At 38.1% G+C, this 23,297-nt stretch overlaps 1 protein-coding gene and 1 long non-coding RNA gene across 2 annotated transcripts in view; one reads left to right on the top strand and one right to left on the bottom strand.

Moving 5' to 3' along the window:
* The window catches only part of adarb2 (adenosine deaminase RNA specific B2 (inactive)), a 221,776-nt gene that overhangs the window by 22,783 nt on the left and 175,696 nt on the right, over positions 1 to 23,297 (bottom strand). The window contains exons 4-6 of the mRNA XM_053495458.1: positions 17,469 to 17,583; positions 3,785 to 3,953; positions 777 to 928 (exon numbers count right to left, since the gene is read on the bottom strand). Of these exons, the coding sequence (XP_053351433.1) occupies positions 777 to 928; positions 3,785 to 3,953; positions 17,469 to 17,583 (436 nt within the window). The remainder of the gene's footprint in view (positions 1 to 776; positions 929 to 3,784; positions 3,954 to 17,468; positions 17,584 to 23,297) is intronic.
* LOC128520981 (uncharacterized) lies at positions 14,035 to 15,132 on the top strand. The gene is made up of 3 exons (XR_008357975.1): positions 14,035 to 14,153; positions 14,462 to 14,508; positions 14,712 to 15,132. It is a non-coding gene; the product is annotated as an uncharacterized LOC128520981 (long non-coding RNA).

Below are 23,297 nucleotides of genomic sequence, written 5' to 3'. Positions count from 1 at the left end.
TTTTTAGAGAACAGTTTAATCAAATCTGAGCTCCTGTGTGTGTGTGTGTGTGTGTGTGTGTGCAAAGATTTCATGATGCTCTTTGACCTGCGTGTGCAGATCAGCACATTGAGATCTAACAAATCCCAGCAAAAGGCAATAATCAGAGACCATTTCCTCAAAGCTCCTTAACGAGCTAAGCTCAGAGTCTCTCTCTCTCTCTCTCTCTCTCTCTCTCGCTCCGTCTCGCCGTTTCACTGGTAAAGTGGCCTGATGAGACTTTAAAGGCTTTAATGACCAAACGTGAGAAGTTCAAAGCTTTTTCCGTGAGAAGGTTCCTCCACTGATTAAGCTCCCGCAGAACGAAGGCGCAATGAAAGGCGAGGCGTGTTAAACACACACACGTAATTATTTACGTGGCAGAAACCTGTCGTCAGGAAGATAACGTAAATCACACAGCGACAGGAAAAAAAAAGTTCTTTATCTTCCTCGTGCATGTACTGAAGGTACTCGTGGGAGGCCCGGGTTCTGGAATAGGACGCGACATGAAAAAGGTTTACGCCGATGTATGACAGCTAGTGACAAAAGCCTGGCGGGGCTTTCAGAAACTCGGAGTGAGAAAAAGAGAAAAAGAAAAAGATCCATCTAAAAAAAAAAAAAAAAAAAAAGTCAGACAGAAAGCAAGAGAGACAAAAAAAACCCTGAAAGTGATAGACAGGGAGGATAAGAGACAGAGAAATGAAGGATGACGTGTGTGTGTGTGTGTATGTGTGTGTGTGTGTGTGTGTGTGTCTTACAGTCTGTTGTGAGCTCGTAGGGTGAGTTAATGCGGGCGTCTCCGCACGGTGATGTGCTGATGTACATGTGGAAGAGGACGTTCTCTCTCAGCCTGAACGACGAGTCTTTATGACGAACGAAGATGGACTGCTCCTTGTCTTCCTCTCGTTTACTACAAGTAGAGAAAGAGAGAAAGAGAGAGAACGATTTATTCTTATTATTTCATTCATTATTTTATTGTTTACCTACTTTGTTATTATTTATATTTAATAAGTTTCTAAGAGTGAGACAGAGACACAGAGAGAGAGACGTGTCTTTATATGCCTTTCCGTCTCGTCTCATCTCGTCTCTCTCTCTCTCTTTTTCGCATGTATACACCGTGAAACACACACACACACACACACACACACACACACACACACACACACACACAGTGAGATATATTCATTGTTTTTCTTGGTTTGATTTTTGTTCTAATGTTAATCACTTTTTTTAACTTCTGAGACTTCACATATTGTGTGGTGGGTTTTTAAGTTCTTTTGTGATTGTGTGTGTGTGTGTGTGTGAGAGAGAGAGAGAGAGAGAGAGAGAGCGAGCGTAATATTTGATCTAATTACACCCCAGACTCCACACCTGCACACGGAGATACAGTAAATATGCAAATCTGACATTAAAGCAGGAGCTTTCTCTCAGCATCAGTCTGGATCTACAGGCGCTCCAGACAGGGTGTAGACATCCACAGCACCTTCATTCACACACTCACACATGCTTAGTGCTGCACAACGGCAAAGCACGGGGGGACTACAGAGATTTTACCCACAATGTACTTATAGGAACAACGCAACTGACAGAAAATTAGGTTTTGGTCTTTTTATTTATTTATTCATTTGTTCATTTATTTGCCAACCAACCACACCATTGGCACTTTTGACATGTTTATACTTACTTGGCTTTTGTCACAGCTTAATGTTGAATTTAAATATCAATTTAAAATTTCATAAACTCTGACTCCGCCATCTTATCTAAGTTACTCTCTACAGTATATACGAGCCTTAGCTTTACATACAGAAATAGTCGTTAAATCTAAAACATTAAGTGCGTTTAAAGGACCCTAACGTTCCACTAGTTCAAGATTCAAATAACTTTATTAATCCCAGAGGGAAATTGCTTATGCTCGGTTACAGGTTCTCACAGTTGTTAACTAAGAAAGGTAATAAAGAATAAAGGTAATAAATAATAATAATAATAATAATAATCTTTAATAATAATCTTTAATTATTATATAATAATAATAAGTTTCTAAAACAGTAAGTACCATCAGAATATGACTCAGGGCCACTTGTAAGTATTGCTCAGTAATCTAGTATTGTTTATGTAATATTGTATTATTATATGTAATCATATTTTATTGGGAAGTAGATAATGATGGGGATAACAGCCCGATTTGGGTAAAACTGGAATAAGTTTTCAATCAGAATAAAAGGAGGGGGGTGTAAACTTTTAACAAAGAGAGGTATTAAAAAGTTTCGAGATTTGTGCCCCACAGATCCGGTCGCTTTCGGCAATAGAATTCGGTATTGGCGGTTTGGCACCTGGGAACGAATTCCCGATGCACAATGAAGCGAATGTGAAAAAGGACAGAGAGCATGCACTCGGTCAAGACCTGCCTCGCCTTTTTCAGTCGTGGAGATGATGGACTCTTCCACTGTGGGTTGTCCACAGCACGCTGATGGAGTTCTTGCCAGACGTCCTGGAGATGTTCCTTCTGCTCCTGGATCAGCAGCCTGGGGATGAACTCGGCAGCAACACGCGCATGTCCAAATCGCCTGACCTCTTCCGACAACCTCGACAATGTTGCCGAATGTCACAAGTTCGACATTTTCGGGGGTTGAGGTTGGCGAAGGTCTTCCTGATCTCACTCAAAACACCCTGAACGATTTGCAGTTCCCGTAATGAAACAGCAGACATGATAACGCACATGGTCAGAACATGGTCTGTACAGCTCCTGATGTCTTTTGGCACACTGACTCATGAAGGTCGGTGCTTTATGTTACAAAGCTAGTCTCGAAACTTTTTGATACCACCTCACCACATAATCAGTTCAAAAGGTACACACTGGCGGCAGAGTGGTTTAGTGGTTAGCACTGTCGCTGTGCACCTCAAGGTCCTTGGTTTGGTTCATGCATCGAGTCTGGAGTTCTTGCATGTTCTTGGAGTTCTTGCATGTTCTCCCTGTGCTTGGTGGGGTGCATGTTAAGCTTATTGGCGTTTCCAAACTGCCAGTATTGTATGAATGTTGACCGGCCGTCCTACCACAGTTGTACAAATAGAAATGAATACAGTGGTCACCATGGTCCCTTGTTGGACTACAGAGGTTTTTAGATGGATGGATGGATGGTTGGAGGTAAACACTAGCTATTAGATTATTTCTCTTTCCTCAGGAATACTGGACATATATTCTTTCCGTGCATGTTGACGCGTTTACAGGAAGGAGGTTTTGAACTGAATGGCTCGGCCTTTCATAAACAGTAAAGCATCTAACAAATCATAAATAACACTGAATTCTTTAGTGAAAACCAATCATAACACAGAAGGTGGGATTTATTGGAAAAGCCTAATCTTAAGCCTATTCTTCTTCTTCTTCTCTTATATTTCTGGCAGATTTGATGCGTCACAGCAGGCACAACCACTTTGCTGATGTCAAATTGTGATTAAATGCTTTGGAGTATGTAAACACACATCTTTATCAGATTAGCGTCCGTGTAAATAGTTACTTTGGAATCCTTAATCAGAATAATTTCAATCAGATTGAAGAAATTTTGTCTGTGTAAAAGCGGCTCGTAACTAGTATAACGTTCACAATCAAAAGTCCCGGTTTGACTTGAACACCCCTCATCTTTACATCTTTACACTCAGGTTTAACTTACCGTCCTGCTCAGTTAAAGGTTATTAACTATAATCTGCCATGCGATTGAAACATACTGTGAGTAGATGATGGAGGAGGAGCGTAAATGTGCAGCGGGTCTACCTGAGGTGCAGCTCCAGGTGTGAGTAGAGGAAGCGCAGTAACGCTCGTCTGGCCGTAATTTCTGCATGACAATCGTTCACGGTCAGGCCCTGGTCACTCAGGTACTCCCCGTTAATGCACTTAGTGCCTGTAGCCAGTGCTACCACTTCAGCCTGTCTCACATCCAGCCCTAGAAGAAGAAGAAAAAAGACACACGGAAGAAGTGAGAGCTGTGAAATCAACAGTGTGAGTCTTTTAAACGCATAAAACCATGATTATACCAGCACTGATAGCATTAGAGCTGGAGTTTTATTGACAGTGGTGTCTCAGGTGATTAGAAATAATATATGTTTTTAATAATCAAAAGAATGAAAATATAAAGAATGAAAATATGTCAAAGTTTATTGATACTGCACCAGTTGCTTAAGATAAAAAAAAAAAAAAAAAAAGGAAAAAAGAAAGAAACTGTTAGAGACAGCCTAGTAATAAAACTAAAAAACAGTTGCAAGAAACAATGAGCGGGCCCAAGCACCTGTGCCATTGCCGCCTGGGAGCGGCAGAAAGACAACATTCACATTCGTTTAAAAGGCAAATATTGATATAATTATGACATAATTTTAGAATAAGGTTGAATTTTATATTAAGACCTTCTAAGATGCTAAAAAAAACAACAAAAAAAATAGCTAAAAGCATCCTAGTAATAAAAATAAAAGTGAAATGTAATTTGATTGTAACAGTACTGTAACACTTAATTTTTCTTTTACTATAACAAGACATTCTAAAATGTTTTATTCCTCTTATAACACAGGAATTTATTATTAAATATGAACTATTTGTCATACATTTAATCCATTTACAGCTACATTTAATGTTTTAAAACATCCCTAAATCCATCTCGTTAGAGAACACTCCACCATATGAACAATTTCACATGTTTTATACCTTAATTATACACCGCTCAAAATAAAGAATTTAACGAAACAACTGACAATGTTGCTTGTAGGCATAAGCGCATTACACTGAAGTGTTTTTTTTTTTTTCCGTTTGCCGAGGATGCAGCTGGTCGGAATCTGTTCCTCATGTGACTGCAGTGCATGCAGCATTTCCGTTCCTCCATTTTTACACACAGCAGCAACACCAAACCCACAACACCGGCACAAACGCCGCTCCACCTGGTCTCGAACCCGAACACCGCTCATACAACTCAAGCAGGAAAATATGACTTTGTGCTGAATTTTGAAACAGTGAAACAGTAGCATGGCAAAAATAAAGCAAAAGGCAAAAAAAAAAAAAGAAAAAAAAAATATATATATAATTATATATATATATAATATATATATCTCCATCATATCAGAATTTCAGGGTTCACTGGCTCCCAGAGACCTGCAGGCTAGAGGCAGCATATGAGCTTTTATCAGGCAGAGCCCATGCAGGATTGGAAGCTGTGGCCTCTGAGCCGCTGGAACGGTGAGCCGGCAATAACAATAATAAAAGCTAATATTGAGGCGGGGTTAAAGGCGTTAAAGGTTAAAGCTCAGGCTGTTGAGGGGGAGAGAGAAGAGAAGAGAAGAAAAGAGAAGGAGAAAAAGGAGAGCTGGTCTGAATGATCCAGGCTGCTATGGGAATCGAGAAGAGCTCCATATTGATTCTGATCATCCAGAATCAAAAACAAGGCACGGACTTAACAGTGCCAGACCAGACCAATCTGCAATCAGAACGAGAATGAGTGGTGATTTTTTATTTTTTATTTTTGGAAAGTTTTGATTTGATTTCAGGTTGGGTTTAAGGCCAGAATATCAAAGAGTACATTCCTTGTTTGTCTATAAAACAAGAAGATTTATTGCGCAGGATCGAGAAGCAAAGTCCCGAGATGATTCTTTAATTAGCATTGATCCAATAAAGGACCCCCTTTTCCCTTAAGTACCCAGACAGATTGGGCAATTTTAAATGCCTGATTGGTTCATGGTACTAATATGAAAATAATTAGTTATGACACAATTACCCAGGTAAAACACACACTCTTAAGAAAAGCGTTTTTCGGCTCTTAAAAAGGCTCTTGTTAGAAATATTTCTGCGCTCTACAGAATCACCAGAGGCACAAAAAAACCACCGGAGAAAAAAAAAAGACCACCGACAGCAGAAAACTCAAACGCCATTTTCTGACTTTTACTCATTTTGGCATTTCTCCAACACACGGTAATCTAGAACAAAATTTTACATTTGAAAATCACTGTATACTGTAACTTTATTTTAAAAGATTTAAACTTTCACATCTGACTTCCAAGAAAAAGCTGTTGTGTTGTAGCGATTCAATCGCATACCCTTCATTCTGCCACTTGAGCAATGAAGCAAAAACTCTTCTTGTGCTGCTTAAATGTGTTTAAATGGTTTTTGGAGAATTTTAAAGCCAACATAAGGGAGTTTACACTTAGTTGCTAAATTTGCATGCACTCAGCATAAACAGAAGAGCAATAAACAGAAGCATTTGAATCTCCGTCCGATCCTTCAGCACTGCTCACCTCATCCCATCTCTCAGGGATTGAGGAAGACATTCATCTAGACTTTTTTTCTGTTCTGCCACCCAGGTGGTGGAATGAACCTTCTCTAGGTGTCTGTACAGAGGAGTCTCTGACGATCTTTAAACGAAGACTCAAGACCGATCTGTTTCTTCAATACTTGGATTAATCCCCCACCCCACCCAAAAAACAAAAACAAACAAAAAAAAAAAATCTTCCCAACTATGTTTGACTGAAGGCACTTAGTTACAATGAGGGAAACTTCAAAGCACTTTTTGTGAGTCGCTCTGGATAAGATGTACATTTAGACCATACTCCACTGCTCTACTATATTCTTATACTCTAGTACTCTAAAGAAGGTATAAGTTTATTAAAGTCACTCTGCAGAAACTTGGTTTTGAGGTGTTTACGCATCCTCCCTATGGTCCTGATCTTGCTCCATCGGATTTTCACCTGTTTGGTCCCCTGAAAGCAGCCCTACCAGGTCAAAGATTTACTTCTGACAAAGAACTGAAGACAGCAAGTGTATTGAAAAGCAAGGAGATTATATCGAAGAATCATGCATTTGTCTTTTTCTAATAGTTGATTAAATAAATTCTACAGCCAGAGTGCGGATCGTTTTTTGACTCACCCTTGTACGTGTGTGTGTGTGTGTGTGATTAAAATGAATGATTTATGTCTCTCATGAATTCGTAGGTAGCACTTTTAATGAGTGATTTCACATATGATAAAAAATTTACAAACATTTCCATCTGACATCACGTCGTTTTTGACCAAAAATTTTGATGAATCTTCCCTGAAACAGGTTAATGCAAAAATCATGTACTATTTATTCCTTTATGATTTATAAACTGCACAGTGCAGGTTTGTGCAATGACGTTATTTTGTGAAGAAAAACTGCAATGTGATCTACAAAAAATTCAGCTAGAGCATAAATCAATAAATGAATTAAATAACCACTGAAGACAAATCTAGCAGAGTGACTAAGTATCTGTGGGTGAAAAAACAAAGGCCAAAAAGACAGAATGCCAATGGGATGAATTATGCTCGTTCTCTCTCTCAGTCTCACATGTACATACACACATACACAACTATATGTTTTCTGTCTGCAGTATCCATTACCCAACCTGCTGTGTATATCATCCTTCAAAACTCATCCCCGGAACCACAAACCTGGCTGGGCGTCTACCTACGGACGAATGCCTGGACACGATTCCCATGTCTTTGCCCAAACTGAAATCCAGAGAAATGCTGTTCTTTGTTTCTAAGAAGCAATACATTCTGGAAATGAAGTGAGTTAAACGCTTGCCTTTTGCTTCTCGCTGTTGTTTAGCTCGCTCTGCTGCTGAGAGAAAAGACTTGTGCACTAATTTCCCCTCTGTGTCAGCATGAAATTGTTGTAAAGGTTCCTTCATGATGTGTACAAGCCTGCAGGCTTTTCTGCTTTTAGATCTCAAATCATTATACAGGGTCTTGTAGAGAACGTTTGACTCCAGAGAGGGTGCCATAAAGGTGAACAGCACTCTGACCATATTTACCTACAGCACAGGTCACTGTATGCAGCATGTGTGTGTGTGTGTGTGTGTGTGTTTGTGGGTTAATGGGTGTAAAATAAATGACGTCACACTGTCAGCCAACAACGTGAAGATACTCCCCATGTGAACTTGGCCTGTGTGTTAAAAAAATCTATTCAGTGATGTATTATGATCCTTTTTGATCCTTCCTTTTATTTATTGTAATTTATAGGTTTGCATTTGAAGTTGTAAAATGTTGCAGTTTCTTTATTATGCTACAGGTGGTGTGCTTTCAACTAATCACGCATTGGCAGGCAGCACAGCTCTCTCCTGTTTAGTGGGAGAAAATTATTTGCCAAGTTTGTTTATGATTTAAAAAAATCTTATTACAGCTGTGTTATCATGTAATAAACTTGTTATAACATATTAATATAATATTAAGTAGTGTTATTATCCCTTGTTGATGGTTAAAGAGTTTGTAGTAACAGTTAAAAGGTTAAAGCTATAATAATCTGCTGATCTTTAATGTAATCAGTGATAATATTATTATTTCAGGTTGAAGTCCACGTACATGTCTGTCTGTCTTTCTGTACAGCAGAACTCTCTGTCTAACATTCTGTAAGGTTGAGTATCTTACACCTTGTTAACACTAAGTTGTACTTCTTTCGTCGTCAGACAAATACACTCCCTGTTCGGTAATCGGAGAGTGAATCACAGATGAGAAATGGAAAAAGTAGATCAAAGGATAAAGATGAAGTTTTGTCTTAAAAACGACTCCAGCGCGTTAAAATTCACTTATACCACTTCAGCGCTGTTATTTCAATAAAAAATTAAAATATTAACTAATTGCAGTAAAAATATTCAGTTTAGCTTTTCTAATTAATATCTATTGGTGCAGGTGTTTGTTTACATTGAGCAAGTAGCGCATTAGTAGATCATTTTAAAGTATATTATTAAATATAAATATGGCACATAACTGTTCATAACATAGCTTTTACTCAACATTTAGATTTTTACTTATGGTGCAGGTTAAAATTCAGGCCGATATCTAAGTACTGCAAAAGTTACTGTAAATTCTGTCCAGCGGTTGATTTAAGACGCGTCCACAATTTGATGCATGCGCGGTACACTGTCAAACCTTGCAATTTATAATTTGCCACTTAACTGCTCATAGCATCCCTTCTACATAACATTCTGATTTTATTTATGGTACAGGTTTAACTTCGGGCAAACACTAAAATACTGGCAAAGTTTCATTAAATTCTGTCCAGCCGGTGTTGTGTGATGCTGTGGCAAAATCTGACTGGACAGACATACAGACAGATCCTTTTTTTTCTGAGACTGATTTCTAGTCCTCCAAATGTATAAAATATAAACATATCATTAAAAAAAAGATTTCTGACCAATGTAGAGACAAAACCTTTGTTTTATTTATATAGATCCAATAAATAAGGGTGTAACAATACATATGCTGGCCATGATTCAATTTGATCCACAAATCAGGCTTCAAATTCCATCAAATTCGGTTCTAAAAATAACTTAATTTAATAAATAAATTAAAAACAGTACCACCTAGATGCTTTATAAAACTTTGCAACCCAACTCTTCCGACACTGAGTCTAAAAAGACGTGAAGACATAAATAGGAATCTACAGCGGCGACTCAAATTTAGTTGTCATACACGTCTCCAGTGCAACTGCGTTTTTAAAGAACTGATTCAATTCTAGTTGATGTTGTAATTGTAAGGATTTCACCTGACTCACCCTTATATAATGAAATACATTTCCAGTACTCTCAGCTTCAACAAGTCCAACATTTTCCGCTGTAAGCTCCTATTCTGTGGAGTAAGTGGAGTGCAATCTATTCTGGCTACGATAGATCCACCAGGGGAAATTTCACATCCTGGTTCAGCTTAATTAGCCCCATTACACACACACATACACACACACACACACACACACACACACACACACACACACACACACACACACACACACACACACACACACATGAGATATAATAAATATCTCAAATAAATCACATGGAAACATCTGACTTTGACACAGCATTCTTAAGTATATATGCTTTTTAATATTTATAGTAGGGCTTTCTCTAAATATGTTTTCTAGTTTTGGCTGTGTCTCTATATTGTGTTGGTAAAAATGGGCAAAAAATAGCTATTTATTGGAACAAAATCGCATGGAACCTATTTAAATGACAGCCAGAGGTCAGCAGCGGTGAAGTACATCCCATTTACATCCCATTAAACTGAAAGCGGCTCATGAATTGATCCTTTATAAGCTGCTGTTGCATTACTAAATGCATGAAAATGAAATGAGGTCCTAATCTTGGTGATCACCGAGAGCATTAAGAAATTGTGTTGAACAATAATTTGCTACCTAAAATAGCACAGCATGGCCAGTGTTAGGGAAAGAAAAAAGATTTGGTTTATGTAAATAATAAGTCGATCAGGAAAGGAGAATTCTTTAGCTTTATATTTTCCCTGTGTGTGAATGTTTGTCGTGTTGTATTGTGTAATGTATAGTAATATGTATATGGCATGTGACATCATGATGTATGTCCATCATGCTCCCGAATGCCTGAGCATGAGCTACATTAAAAGCCAATCATGGAAGCACTTTTAACAAGACGACACATTCGATACGAACGTTATGGCATCTTAAACAACACTTAGTCTTCAATTGTCTCCGAACCGTCCATGCTAATACAAAACGCAAGCTACAAGCTAACGCTAGTATACGGCATTAAATCCAGGAGGAATCACTGACGTACACTGTCTAATGCTAGGACACTCTTTCATCTGAGGAACAAAGCAGTACAGTAGGTATTCCAGTAGATCATCTGGTTATTGTTCTGTTATTTTTTTGTTATTAAAGAAAATACGTTGGTTAACGGTGCTTCCGCTGTCCTCTGATGTTAATGATGTCATGAAGTAAGTAACTGCAATGTGCAGTTATAATAAAATAATCAACCTCAGGGTCGTGTGATGAGGCTGCTCTGTGATGATCCTTTAAAAAAGAAAAAAAAAACACTCCACTCTTTTGCTTTGATTATGCCACACATTTTCTATGCCATCTTTTTGATAAGCTTATGCAATATCTTATAAATAAATATAACATTTATTTCCATCCAGACCTACATTAATTTCTCTTACAAGTCCTTGTATACTGTATATGATGGGAAAGACAGACTGCTGCGTGAAGCCTTTTTTAGCACTTTCCAAAGATTCTCAGTGGGGTTAAGAGCTGGATTCTGGGGGCTAATTCATGTATGTAAATGATTTCTCATGCTCCTTTAACCACTTTTTCACAGTTTGAGCCTGATGAATCCTGGCATCATCATCTTGAAATATGCCTGTGCCACAAAGAAGGAAACAAATCCGTTGCTACACAACTGTTTAGTCCCAATCCCTTAAATTTCCTTCACATTGTATGTTCGGAAATGCTTTAACTTTTACTATAAAAACAGAACCATGAGCTTTGTTTTTTTTATCATTTTATTTTTTTTAATTGAACGTTCGAATCTTCGAAGATGATGGCTTTTTTTTTATAAACGGAATAAAAAAAAAATGAAAACACAAAAATAAACAGAGCTCCGCCGTCTACACGAGAACAGACGGGACTCTGAAAGTTACAAATATAAAAACTACATCCTCTCGGGGCCTACGCCCTTACCGGGCATTTATACGAGAGAGAGAGAGAGAGTTTTGTGTTTTAACAAAATGAACTTAAACCAAGAGCGCATGCTTAACTAATTCTTTTTCTCTCTAGTTCACAGATGTCATTGAAGACGCCTTTGTCTTGCTCTCTGAGAACGATTTGTCTTTCTTTCTTTCTGTCTTTCTGTCTTTGGCCCTGATACATCATCAGGACCCTTAAATAATGTTTAGGCTGATTACCTTGCGGCGGCGTTGCCTGGCAACCGTGTGTCAACAGTGTAGAGTACTCATGCGCGGTTCTGCTCCATGTGAGACCCACGTTGTTACAAATGTTAGTAGTTTCAACAATCTCCTTCATTGTTTTCTTTGCTGGCTGCAGGACAATAATTGGACCCTTCTGGAATAAGTAACACGTTTACCATGAACACAGGATATCTCTTCTGACACGATTGTTTAAGAAATGAGAAGCTGCTCACTGCATCAGTTAGTATTAAATATCGTGTTGACAGCTGAACCATATTAATCACTGCAGTAATTATCCAATAAGACGCTCTTACCTATTTGCTTAGTTTAATCCAGGTGCTGAAAATTACTACTACTACTACTACTAATAATAATAATAAGTATTATTATTATTTTGTTGTGTTTTGCACAAAACAGTGACAATAAAGGTGTTCTATTTTTTTCTCAGAGAACGTTAATCAATAATTAATTAATAATTAAATATGCTAAAAACTAAATTTCTAAGCGATTTTTCTACATCCTCAGCTTCTCCCACAACCTGAGACCATTGAACTTTTTTTTTCTTAAAATGAGACTGTTGCATCATATTTAGTTTTGCATTCACATGTGTATTTGGCGGATGTTTTTATATAAAGTAACTACTATGTTGACCAGAATTTAATCCGAGCACAGACCAGTCCAGAGTACATAAAGGACAATATACCCTGAACTCCATTTCATTTCTGAAAGTCAATTCAATTGCTTCAAATATTACATTCTGTGAAGGAGAAACCCCACCACACAGTCATAAACAACTTTATAGATTAAAAGTTTCTGGGCACCAGATGTTGTTTTTAATATCACATCCCCACCGAAGCAATAACTCTCCGTATCAGTGTGTCCAGCTGAACCTTTGAGTCGCTCGTAACATTGTCAGGCATGTCCCAAGTGTAACCGAGTATGCTCTATCCCCTCTAACGTGGCCTCATCTGATGTTCAAAACCAAATATCCAAGCGGCGGTAGAGGCTTCAATGAGATTTTTCGGGATCACATTCAAGTCTGTATGCTTTCGCCTTTGCTGGATGAAACAACTCAATAAAGGGGCCAGTGAGCTGCTGTGAAACCTCGACTAAGGCGCCTTTGGAAGGAATGAAATTGAGGAAATGCAGCAGTTCAAAGATGGAGATGTATTAATATTCCGCTGGTGCAGTAATGTCCAGTAGATGTTCAGAGAGAAACCGGAACAGAGCTCCTAGTGTTCTCTGTCAAGTTCTGCAAGTCTGCGAGCTTGCTGGGCCTGGATCTTTGAAGATAACTGACTTACTTATTAATATACAACTCTAGCAATTACTCTGAGACACAGACAGAGAGAGAGAGAGAGAGAGAGAGAGAGAGAGAATGAGAAAGAGAGAGAGAGAAAGTCTCCAGCCAAAACTGAGGAGTCATATACACTCTAAAAAATGATTCTGTGGCCTTGTAAATTTCACAGTTATAAAAAAGTTATGTTACCTTAATAAAATCTCTAAAAGTCACATACTGTACATGATTGTTTGAGTTAGAAAAATCAAAATAAATGCCTAAAAAAACAATTATTCATTTTGTCTTAAATTTACACTATAATTTAAGTTTACTTCACTAGTAAAAATCAGTATTTGACTAACTTAATTATATTTTTAACATGCACTTAATATTTTTTATACATTTCAATCAAAATATCTGTTAATGGAGTAATTGTACTGATTAGTTTCAAAAACTACAATTATAAATTATTCCAACTCAATATTCTTTATTTTTAACAACAAAAACTTAAATAATTGAGTAAATTGCCCTGTGCAAGTGCTCATGGGAAGTCTGGTGTAACATCAGAGACAAGAAGGCTGTGAGGATGTGAGAATGGACATGAAGCACCTGGAACATTCTGGAACATTCCTTACAAATCCTGGTGAGTAAACAGCTAACACAAGTTACTGTAATAATGACTCTGTCTGCCTGCACACACAACTTTATAGGGTGTGAGTTACTGTTCTGAATCCTGTCACAGCCGAGCTCCAGAGCTAACGATAGCTAGCAACAGGCCAGTCCTGGGGTTCAGTGTGATTTAGCTTGTTTGTTCCAACCACCAAACTGCTCAGCTAAAGCGTGTTTAATACAGACACTTAAACTCTGGTGTAAAAGGAGAGATTTAACACCGAGCATCAGCGCGTGCATGTCCGCGTTTCCTCCGGGTTTCTCTGTGTAAACGGCGGCGGTTGTGCCGCAATATTTGAATTTCTCCCGCCAAATGCGGTGATTTTGCGCAGCCTACCGCCACTGTGGCGAGGATATAAAACTAGCATGTGTACCGGTCCACCTCACACACTGAACCGCGAGTCTGCTCGGTCACTCCGACACTTTAAGGAAGAAACTCAGAACAAATCCGGTTTAAACAGCAGAAATGAGGTGCAGTGTCCGGACTCTGGTACTGTTTTATACGTTACTGTATATGAGTATTTTTAACATGATTAAACACTAAGCAAGCAGCAGCAGCAGATGTTATCAAATAAATGTGCTAAGTACTGTACTAATAACTAAAGCTATGAAATATAAAGATTTAGTGAAAATATTTCTCTCAGAATTAGAATTGGGAGAAAGTAATAAGAAATTAAAATATTGAAGTGAAACATTATGTATGTTCTGATATGTAAGTAAGAGAACCTAAAACTGATTGATTTTATGTCTGTGTATTCGTGTGAAACATGTTATATATTTTCTATATCTCTTTCACAGCACCAACACCACTAATGAAGAGAAGTTGAATGGAGATAAAACAGGAGGTAAATGTCAACTTTTTAAATGTTACAGAAGTATTAAATGTTTAACCATTGAATCAAAGATTTTTGGACTATTAGTCCAAAAATTTTTGGACTATTAGTCCAAAAAGTATGTATTTGAACGGAAGTACTATTTTACCAGTCTGGTGGACTTTATATTAACAGTCACACTTGTACTTACTTGTATACTATTGTTCCTTTTTCAGGTGCCAGCATTATGGGATGGCGGTGTAAGCTCTGCACATTTGTCGTATCATCAAAAGGAATTTCGATCATTATCGAGTGAAGCATGGTACTGTTGGTCATGGATATTTAGTGTCCTGTCTTCATTTAGACTGTCATTGCTTCTTTAAGACCTGAGAAGGTCTGCACACACATTTGTATGGATCCCACAGTTTGCAGGAAACTGAAGTGTGAAGGTGTGCAATCTTTCAGATGTAAAATGTGACTCATTAGATTCTAATATAAAAGTCTACTTTCCATGTGTTAACTGTATAATATTTGTGGCAGGAGTATTGTTTCTGAAACTGTTTACTAATAACATAAATTCAGCTCTTTGTTTATGATCTTGTTACATGTCATTTGCAAAGTAAACCAGGTTGAGTTTAGATTTCATGTCTTGTCAAATTTGCCAAATAAATGTTTAATTAAAATGAAAATGTGTGTATTGTTTCTTTCATTCAGTTAAATATTTAGTAAATGTAGCACATTTGTTTATTAAATAATAGTATAATTTTCAGTATCTTCTACCTTCCATTTCAATTATATCTACTAATTTTCATTTTTCATTAACTTCTAATTTTCATTACATTTACTCAATTTTGTACATCATTGTACTAAATATAGTTATTCAGGTCTACTTAATTTTTTTACTGACTTGTACTCAATTCATGAAGTATATTTTACATGATTTTTATATTTTTTTATATTTACTCAATATTTTTAAGTGTAAAAATGTTTCACCAAAAAAATTGAGTACAGCACAGTTTTATTTTTTAGAGTGTATGTTCTGAATTCTTCTTAACAGTGCTCTTGAAGTCAAAAAGGAATATAGAAATGATACAAACTGGAGAGTTTATCACACCAGGGTCCTGTTTTCACAAAGTAAAAAAAAAAAACGTTTTTTTATTTTTATTTGGTTAGCTAGCTATCTTTGAGCTTAGTTTGACTCGACACTGTATTAAACTCTCAGGGAGTTTTTCCTTGTCACTGTCGCCATCGCCATCGTCCTCGTCCTCGGTTAGCTCATCAGGGACAGTCTTATCATTTTGATTTATACACGTTCACATTTCATACAAACTTAGATAATTCTTTTGATTGTGTAAAGCTGCTTTGTCAATGCTAACAATGTCAATTGTTAAAAGCGCTGTACAAATAAACAAAACTGAATTGAATTTCCTGTGGTTCACTTTACACTCCATGCTCCAGAGCAGGTCACAATCCTAAAGATCATATACAACGTTCAGAAGAAACTAACATGCCACAAAGTTCCAAAAAATGTACAGGTTCAGTAAAATAAGTTATGTAACTTAAACACACACTTACAGTCTATTTAAAGAACCTTAAAGTCGCTCACGTTTTACTGATTCTTGACTATTATTATTATTATTATAAATCCGCAGGCAAAATATTTCATCTTTGATGGCTTTTAGTTTCATATTGAAATCTGCTTTCCTAAATCTTAAATCTAAAGTATTGATTTTCTTATACAGCATGTTTGTAAGTTATTTATAATGTCTCTATGCCTCTATATTGACATTCCTGCCTCTATATCAGACATCATCAAATCCTTCAACCTCTATATCATACATTCCTGTCTTCCTGCCTCTATACTAGATATTCCTGATATTCCTCTTTATTAGACATTCCTGTATCTACAACACTAATTCCTGCTTTATTACATTCCTGACTTTCAAGCCAGTCAAACAAGCCAGCCTCTATTTTTTAGAAATTCCTACTTTATGTCAAATATGACTGCCTCAGTGCCGGACAGTCCAGACTTAATATCAGACATTACTACACCTATGTCAGGCACTCCTGCCTCTGCCTGTCTGCCTCAGTTATACAGCCAAGCACTTCTGTCAGACATTCCTGCCTTTATGTGAGACAGCACAGCATTTGTCAGCATTTGACATCAATCCTGTATATCATAAATTTCTGCCTCTATGTCAGATATTCCTGCCTCTACATCAAACATTTCTGCCTCGATGCCATTCATTTCTGCCTTTAAATGAGAAATTCCTCCCTGTATTTCAGACATTACTGCCTTTTTGTTAAACATCCCTGCCTCTATGCGAGCCATTGCTGCCTCTATGTCAAACATTCCTATCTCTATATGCGAGCCATTCCTGCCTCTATGCAAGCCATTTCTGCCTCTATGTCAGAAATACCTGCCTCTATGCCAGCCATCCCTGCCTCTATGTCAGGTATTCCTGACTTTATGACATTCCTGAAGATTATGTTAGAGTTTGCTGCCTCTATGTCAGACAGACCTGCCTTAATATGGCATTCCTGTCTCTATATCAGAGTTACTGCCTCTATATCAGACATGCCAGACCTAATTTGATATTCCTGCCAATATATCAAAAATCCATGTTTTTTTAAAAAGAAAAATTTTATCAGATCTTCCTAAGTCTCCATACTGTATTTCTACCTAACCTAGTAACTCTGAAACTGGGACATTTCAATAAATAAATGAATCTGAAACAACCCTGCCTCTATTTCAGAAATTGCTGAATTAAAATCTGCCTCCTTATCAGACACAAATCCATTTCTCTGTATCCATCAATTCTTCCTCTGTATGAGACATCCTAGTCTCTATATCAGAAATTCCTGCCTCTGTATCACACCTTTATCCCAGTGGAATAAACATTCCCGGTCTGTCTGACATCAGCTATTTAGGCCTCGACATGTCTAACATCCATCACAGATTTCTGCCTCCTTGTCGGAGTAGTGGAGCCTACCTCTGGTCATGACGATGCCCGCCAGGCCTTTGTGACATGCGTGCATGAGAGCGGAGCAGCCAATCAGCTCGCTGTATTTCTCCCTCACCATATGAAACATGGTGTCTGCAAAGTCCTGAAACACACAACCCATGATACAGTCATTACGTTGCTTCAGAATCATCATGTCAGTATCGAAAGATATGAGAGTTATGGTAAATGTCAACATCATTTTTGTAACAACGCATGCTCATGGACACAGCCAATGTCACTAATGAAACCATGTCATTTATTCAACAGGATACAAGCATGCTTTCAGATGAACCATCTGTACACCGCTGTGTGTGTAGCATGTGTGTGTTTGTGTGTGTGTGAGCAGCAAACACTGGAAAAACTCATGCAGCCGTCTGAAAAACAGTCTGGCCCCTGTCCCTAAATTCACAAAATGGGTGTGACTCAATCCTGTCCAGGCTGTGGGACAGATGTTCAGCCAAGCTGCATAAACACACACACACACACACACACACACTTATAGACTCATGATTCACACCACACAGCTTCTCATTTGTTAAAAAAAAAAATCAAAATGTGCTATTACAGTACATGTAGCAATTAGCTGCTCCGACCCCAGTGGGGACATTCACACACATAAACACACATACACCATAGATAATAAGCATTGTGGAATAGCAGATGTTAGCCAGGCACCTGGAATGGTAAGGTACAGTGGTTGCCTAGCTAGACCTTTTACAGTGGGGTAGCCGGGGTATACCTATTAAATTTACTGGGGTACGGGACAAAATGCTAATCTGTCTTCCCTGAAAATGAGATAATATGTTGTTTAGTTTTATCGTGTACTGACATTCAGAGCCACTTAAATCACCTTCCTTCCCTATTCTAATTCTCAGTTTGAACTTCAGTAAATCATCTTGAGACCATGTCTACATGTCTAAATGCATTGAGTTTTTGCCATGTAATTGGCTGATTAGAAATTTGCCCTAACGAGCAGTTGAACAGGTGTACCTAATGAAGTAGTTGATGAGGGTGCACCATGCTTGATAAAATAAAATGTTAAACTTCCAGGAAGTACCTTCAAAGTTCTCCAGTCTCACTTGGGTGGTCAAGGGGTTAACATCTTGGAAAATCGAACCTGGTAATAGGTCTCATGGTGCGTATATTTTCCTAGTACCTCACATCCTGGTCTCTTTGTGTCTGTATCTCACTTTCTTTCACTGTGTGTGTGTGTGTTTGTGTGTGTGTGTATGTAGAGGACGTTCGCAGCTCATGGCGGTCCTGTAAGTAACTGGAATTGCGAGTAATGATAGGAAGCCTCGCGTGGCTTGCCTGAAACTCACTGAAACTGATGACACTGGGTAAAATCCGTTATAATGTAAAGGCTACACAAGTAGAATAAATAAGCGATCCATTCATCACGCAAGCTACATACAGTATAGCATCATATGCACTGGAAACAGTGGCGGACTGGGACAATAATTCAGGCCGGGAATTTGACTCCACTCCCAGGCCACCTCTGCTGCTGCAGTCACCACCACCCTATTCATGTAATCTACTGGACTGATAAACTTGTAGGCTAACCCTATTATTGTAACAGGTAGACTACCAGATGCAATATAAATGAATAAAAAATAGCCCTTAACAACTCACTAGGAATACACCATTTATACTACCAAACCAATGACAAATAGAAAATTGGCTTTTTAAAAGAGATAATAAGAGACACATTCACATGTTGAAATATTTACATTTTATGTATTTTCAGTGCTCAACTCTAGTATATCAAATGCATCAGAAACACAAACACAAATAAACTTAACAAAACCTATGACAGCGTAAGTAACAGATAACAATGTTTACTCAATTATGGCATTATGTGGAACAGACCAGTAAGAGTAAACAGTTAGTAATTAGCACTACTAGTACACCAGTAGGCGTTTGAAAAAAAAATCTAAATCCTTAGACTGTGGACATAATCAAAAGAGATATAAAGGCTTTCACTGTCTCCTTAATCTTTCCCTGAATCCTTCTCTCTCTCACTCTGCACATGTAGTTGCTCTGCAATATGAAATAAGCGTGTTCAATAATCTGTACTTATAATTGTGCAGCCATCAGTTGTATGTCCCCAAAATCACAGTCCTACTACTGATCTTATAAATCATAAAAAAGCACATGTTGTTTAAAAAGTATAGCCTGCTGCCTGCATGTTTAGTTTTGCTTATCTTTAACTTTACCTGAAGGTCCCTGCTCTGACTCAAACGCTGAACTGTCCGCCACCTCTAGCTCAACAGCAGGAGCATTTACAGCACTAGTGCTACTGCTGCTGCTTCCTTCGTCACCTTTTCAGACGAAACGAGACTTGACACAGCACAGCAGCACTTACATATTGTTGCTCGTTTGTTGGTTTAGTTTTATCGATTGTGATCTAAGTGATTTGGATGAAAGTGTTCGTCTGCCAAATTATTATAGATATAATGTAGATGTAATCTTGACCGACCTGTTCCCTTACTGGCGAACATGGCTGGGATTTTGCAGCAGCTTGCTGCGTCTGCGGCCAGGGCTTTTTTCCTTTTTTTTATACGCTGACTCTCTGCTCCTCCTTTGCGTTTACGCTCCATTTTTTGAACGATTTAGTCAGATGATATAGCCAGATATTAGGCAGTGCGTCGCTGACGTTGGGTCATGTGATGTGGGAGTGTAATTTTCCCTCCTGATCTTCTAATCTTCCCCTCCCTTTCCATTGCCTGATTCGTAGATTGAGAGATCCGTCAATTAATTCGTAGTTATACACCAGTCTATCACATGCCAGGCTGATCGTCTGCATAGCGGCAGCCGGCAGGCCAGAACGACCGTCAGGCCACCGGGAAATGTCCCGGTGCTCCCGATGGCCAGTCCGCCCCTGACTGGAAACTATGGAGATTTCTGTCAAATCTATTTCTCTGTATTAGCATATTTGGCTCTATGTGTCCCCTTAAAGTAATTCATATCTGTAAATCAAATGATAGACAACGTGAGCATTTTATTGCTTATGATGAAATATGTTTTATCCAGAAAGCCTCTTTTAAGATGACCCCCCCCCCTCACCGTCCACTTAAAAATGAAAACTTGTAGGCATCACTAAATGATGTGATGTAACAGTTCTATCGAGACCCTGATGCTTTTCTGATAAATAAGAATAATTAATATACTCTTCCAATAATCTAGCGAGGTGAGCGTGGCTGTACTGTACATGTCATTCAGCAGAGCTAATTAGCGTGATAGTTTACAGAGAACAGACAGATTTTGCAGGAAAAAAACTGAACTAAAAGCATAACAGCATGGCTTACTCTACAGTAAGTAAAGGAAAGTAGAGTATGAAAACCGAACCTTCAAAGATGAACGGACAGATCAAAGTATGTTTATTTTGAAAGTTAAAAACCGATTACTCTCGTATAAATATAAACATGTAAATGTCATATGTTCTAAAAATAAATCAGTGACGTAAAGCGCCACTATGAGACAAAACACTGATCAGTAAAGCAAACATATCCACAAGCAGTCTAAGGTGAGGGCGTGGTTAATACCCGAAATGAGAGCCCGGTATGACTGAGCGGCCAAAGTCGCTTCACATTCATTTACAGCCCTGCTTGATTGATTGAAGATTGAAATATACACAGACATCAAAGATCAAACTGTTCCACTCATTCATTTATATTTAGTAAGAGATTTTATTTTGCTCTGGGTCACGGTGGATACGAAGAGCGCTGGGTACGAGGGGGAAACAGACTTTGGATTCACACCTAGGGGGTGTTTAGTGTAGTTAATCCACATACTGGTATGTTTTGGCAGAGTGTGAAAAAAGTGACAGAAATTAACACAATCAACACCTTCAGACTAAACAGATTTGAGTGTGCCTTGTGTAATAAAATATTACTGTTAAATAGGAAAACAAATGTAAAATAAAAAAAATAAATAAATAAAAATGCCATACAGTCTAAGAAAAGCAAAGTTACCATCAATGCTTTGGTCCAATCTTTCTTTTTAAGCAATCCAAACATCAGATTAATGCTTAACCACACCATAAAACAGAGGTAAGTACAGACTCAGACTTTTCTTTAAATGCCTTCCAGGCATAATTAACCACTAAACCCAATGTCACCTTAATTAAACAACGTTTATTGGTGACATTAAAGAGATTAAGAGCGATGCCAAACACTGATGCTCTTTAAAAACAGAGGGCATATGATATCTCTGGCCTGAGGCCCAGGATCATGAGGGAAGATCCAACCAGGATGTGATGGAAGGATGCAGGTCAGACTTGGGTTTGATGGCAACGGAGGATCTCGGTGGTAATACACTACATCCGTGAGGAAGAAGAGATCATTTTAGATCACACACACTGCAGACAGGGATGCAGAGAGAGAGAGAGAGAGAGAGAGATAGAGAGAGAGAGAGAGAGAGAGAGAGAGAGAACAAGGGCAAATAACTGAAATGGGTTTCTTTTATGCATATTCAAAGTCAATGAATTGACTCCCATTGTTGAGTGTTTTGTTCCTGTGTGGCTGCACTTGTGTCCCTTAAATGAAACTGGAGTGACACTTGAAACAGAACTAGACATAGGATACAGAGCGAGAGAGAGAGAGAGAGAGAGAGAGAGAGAGAGAGAGATGCAAATCATTTCTTCAGCCAGAAACACTCCAAAAACACTTTGCCGTCTACCGCTCCAATCCTTTTTCCAACCTCTCAGAAATGAAATGAGGCCATGCTAAGATTTCCTAAAACTGCTCAAGATTTTTTTCAAAGCTCATATCCAAATTCTCACCAGACTAAAACCCCATCTCTCCTATAATAGGCTTTTTCCTAACTGTCCACGTTAATCATCGGTACCTCTCAAAATCTCCTCTCCACTATTAGGGGCCCATTAGTTGTATTCAGAGCGGTCGATTCCTTTTAAAATTACGCGATGAAAACCGATTCATTTCCCTAAAATCTGTATTCATCAGGCATGAATAGAGCGACATTTTCATTTTATTTAAAAAAAAAAAAAAAAATGAAATGTTGTAATGGTCTGAGTGATGTATCAAAGACAAACCCGGCATGTTTTGAGCAACTAAAAAGATATTCTATATCAGGAAAAATGAAGGAGTTACAGTGTGAGAGAGTGTGTGTAATGACAAACACAGCTGTGATGGGGTGTGTGAAATCAGAAAAGTCCCAGAGTAATTTACTGGGAATGGGCTGATGTGACCAGAGACTTGAAGAGCAAACACCAACACTGGGAAAGGTTCTGTCTCCTTTTAAACCCTCCTGATTGATTCCTCAGTTACTTAGAGCACTGTGCCACAACATTAGTGACGATAATTTAAAAGGAAGGAGTCTCCAGTGTTACAGGAAAGTCTTTTTGTTTTTTTCGGCATCGTACCAAGCAGTGTCTTTTATTTCTTACTAAAATAGAAAGAACTGTTCATAGTTTATGTATTTAAGGTGAGATTGTTAACGTATTTCTCACACATATTCAATAATAAACAGTAAAATATACGTGAACAAAATATTTCACTTCCCCTTATCGGGTGTTACAAGTAAGTCTATGACATAGTGCATCAAAGACTGGAGTAAAACCTTGAATATAGACAGATGTTTCTACACCAATCAGCCACATCACTAACACCTCCGCCAGGTCAATTCAATACCATCGGTTATCAATTATATACCAGTAAACTGGGTACAGGATCACGGGCAGTGTGCCTATGGTGTGTGCATGCTTACTTTTCTGACGTGATGATACTATGGAGTTACATTACTGTCTTACCGTGATTAAGGGCATTGTACATGCATTTGTCTCAAAACATCGCTAGC

Source organism: Clarias gariepinus, chromosome 4 (assembly GCF_024256425.1).
Source record: "Clarias gariepinus isolate MV-2021 ecotype Netherlands chromosome 4, CGAR_prim_01v2, whole genome shotgun sequence".
Classification (NCBI taxonomy): domain Eukaryota; kingdom Metazoa; phylum Chordata; class Actinopteri; order Siluriformes; family Clariidae; genus Clarias; species Clarias gariepinus.
The sequence above is the reverse complement of the archived record's forward strand: the minus strand, read 5'-3'. Positions and strand labels throughout refer to the sequence as shown.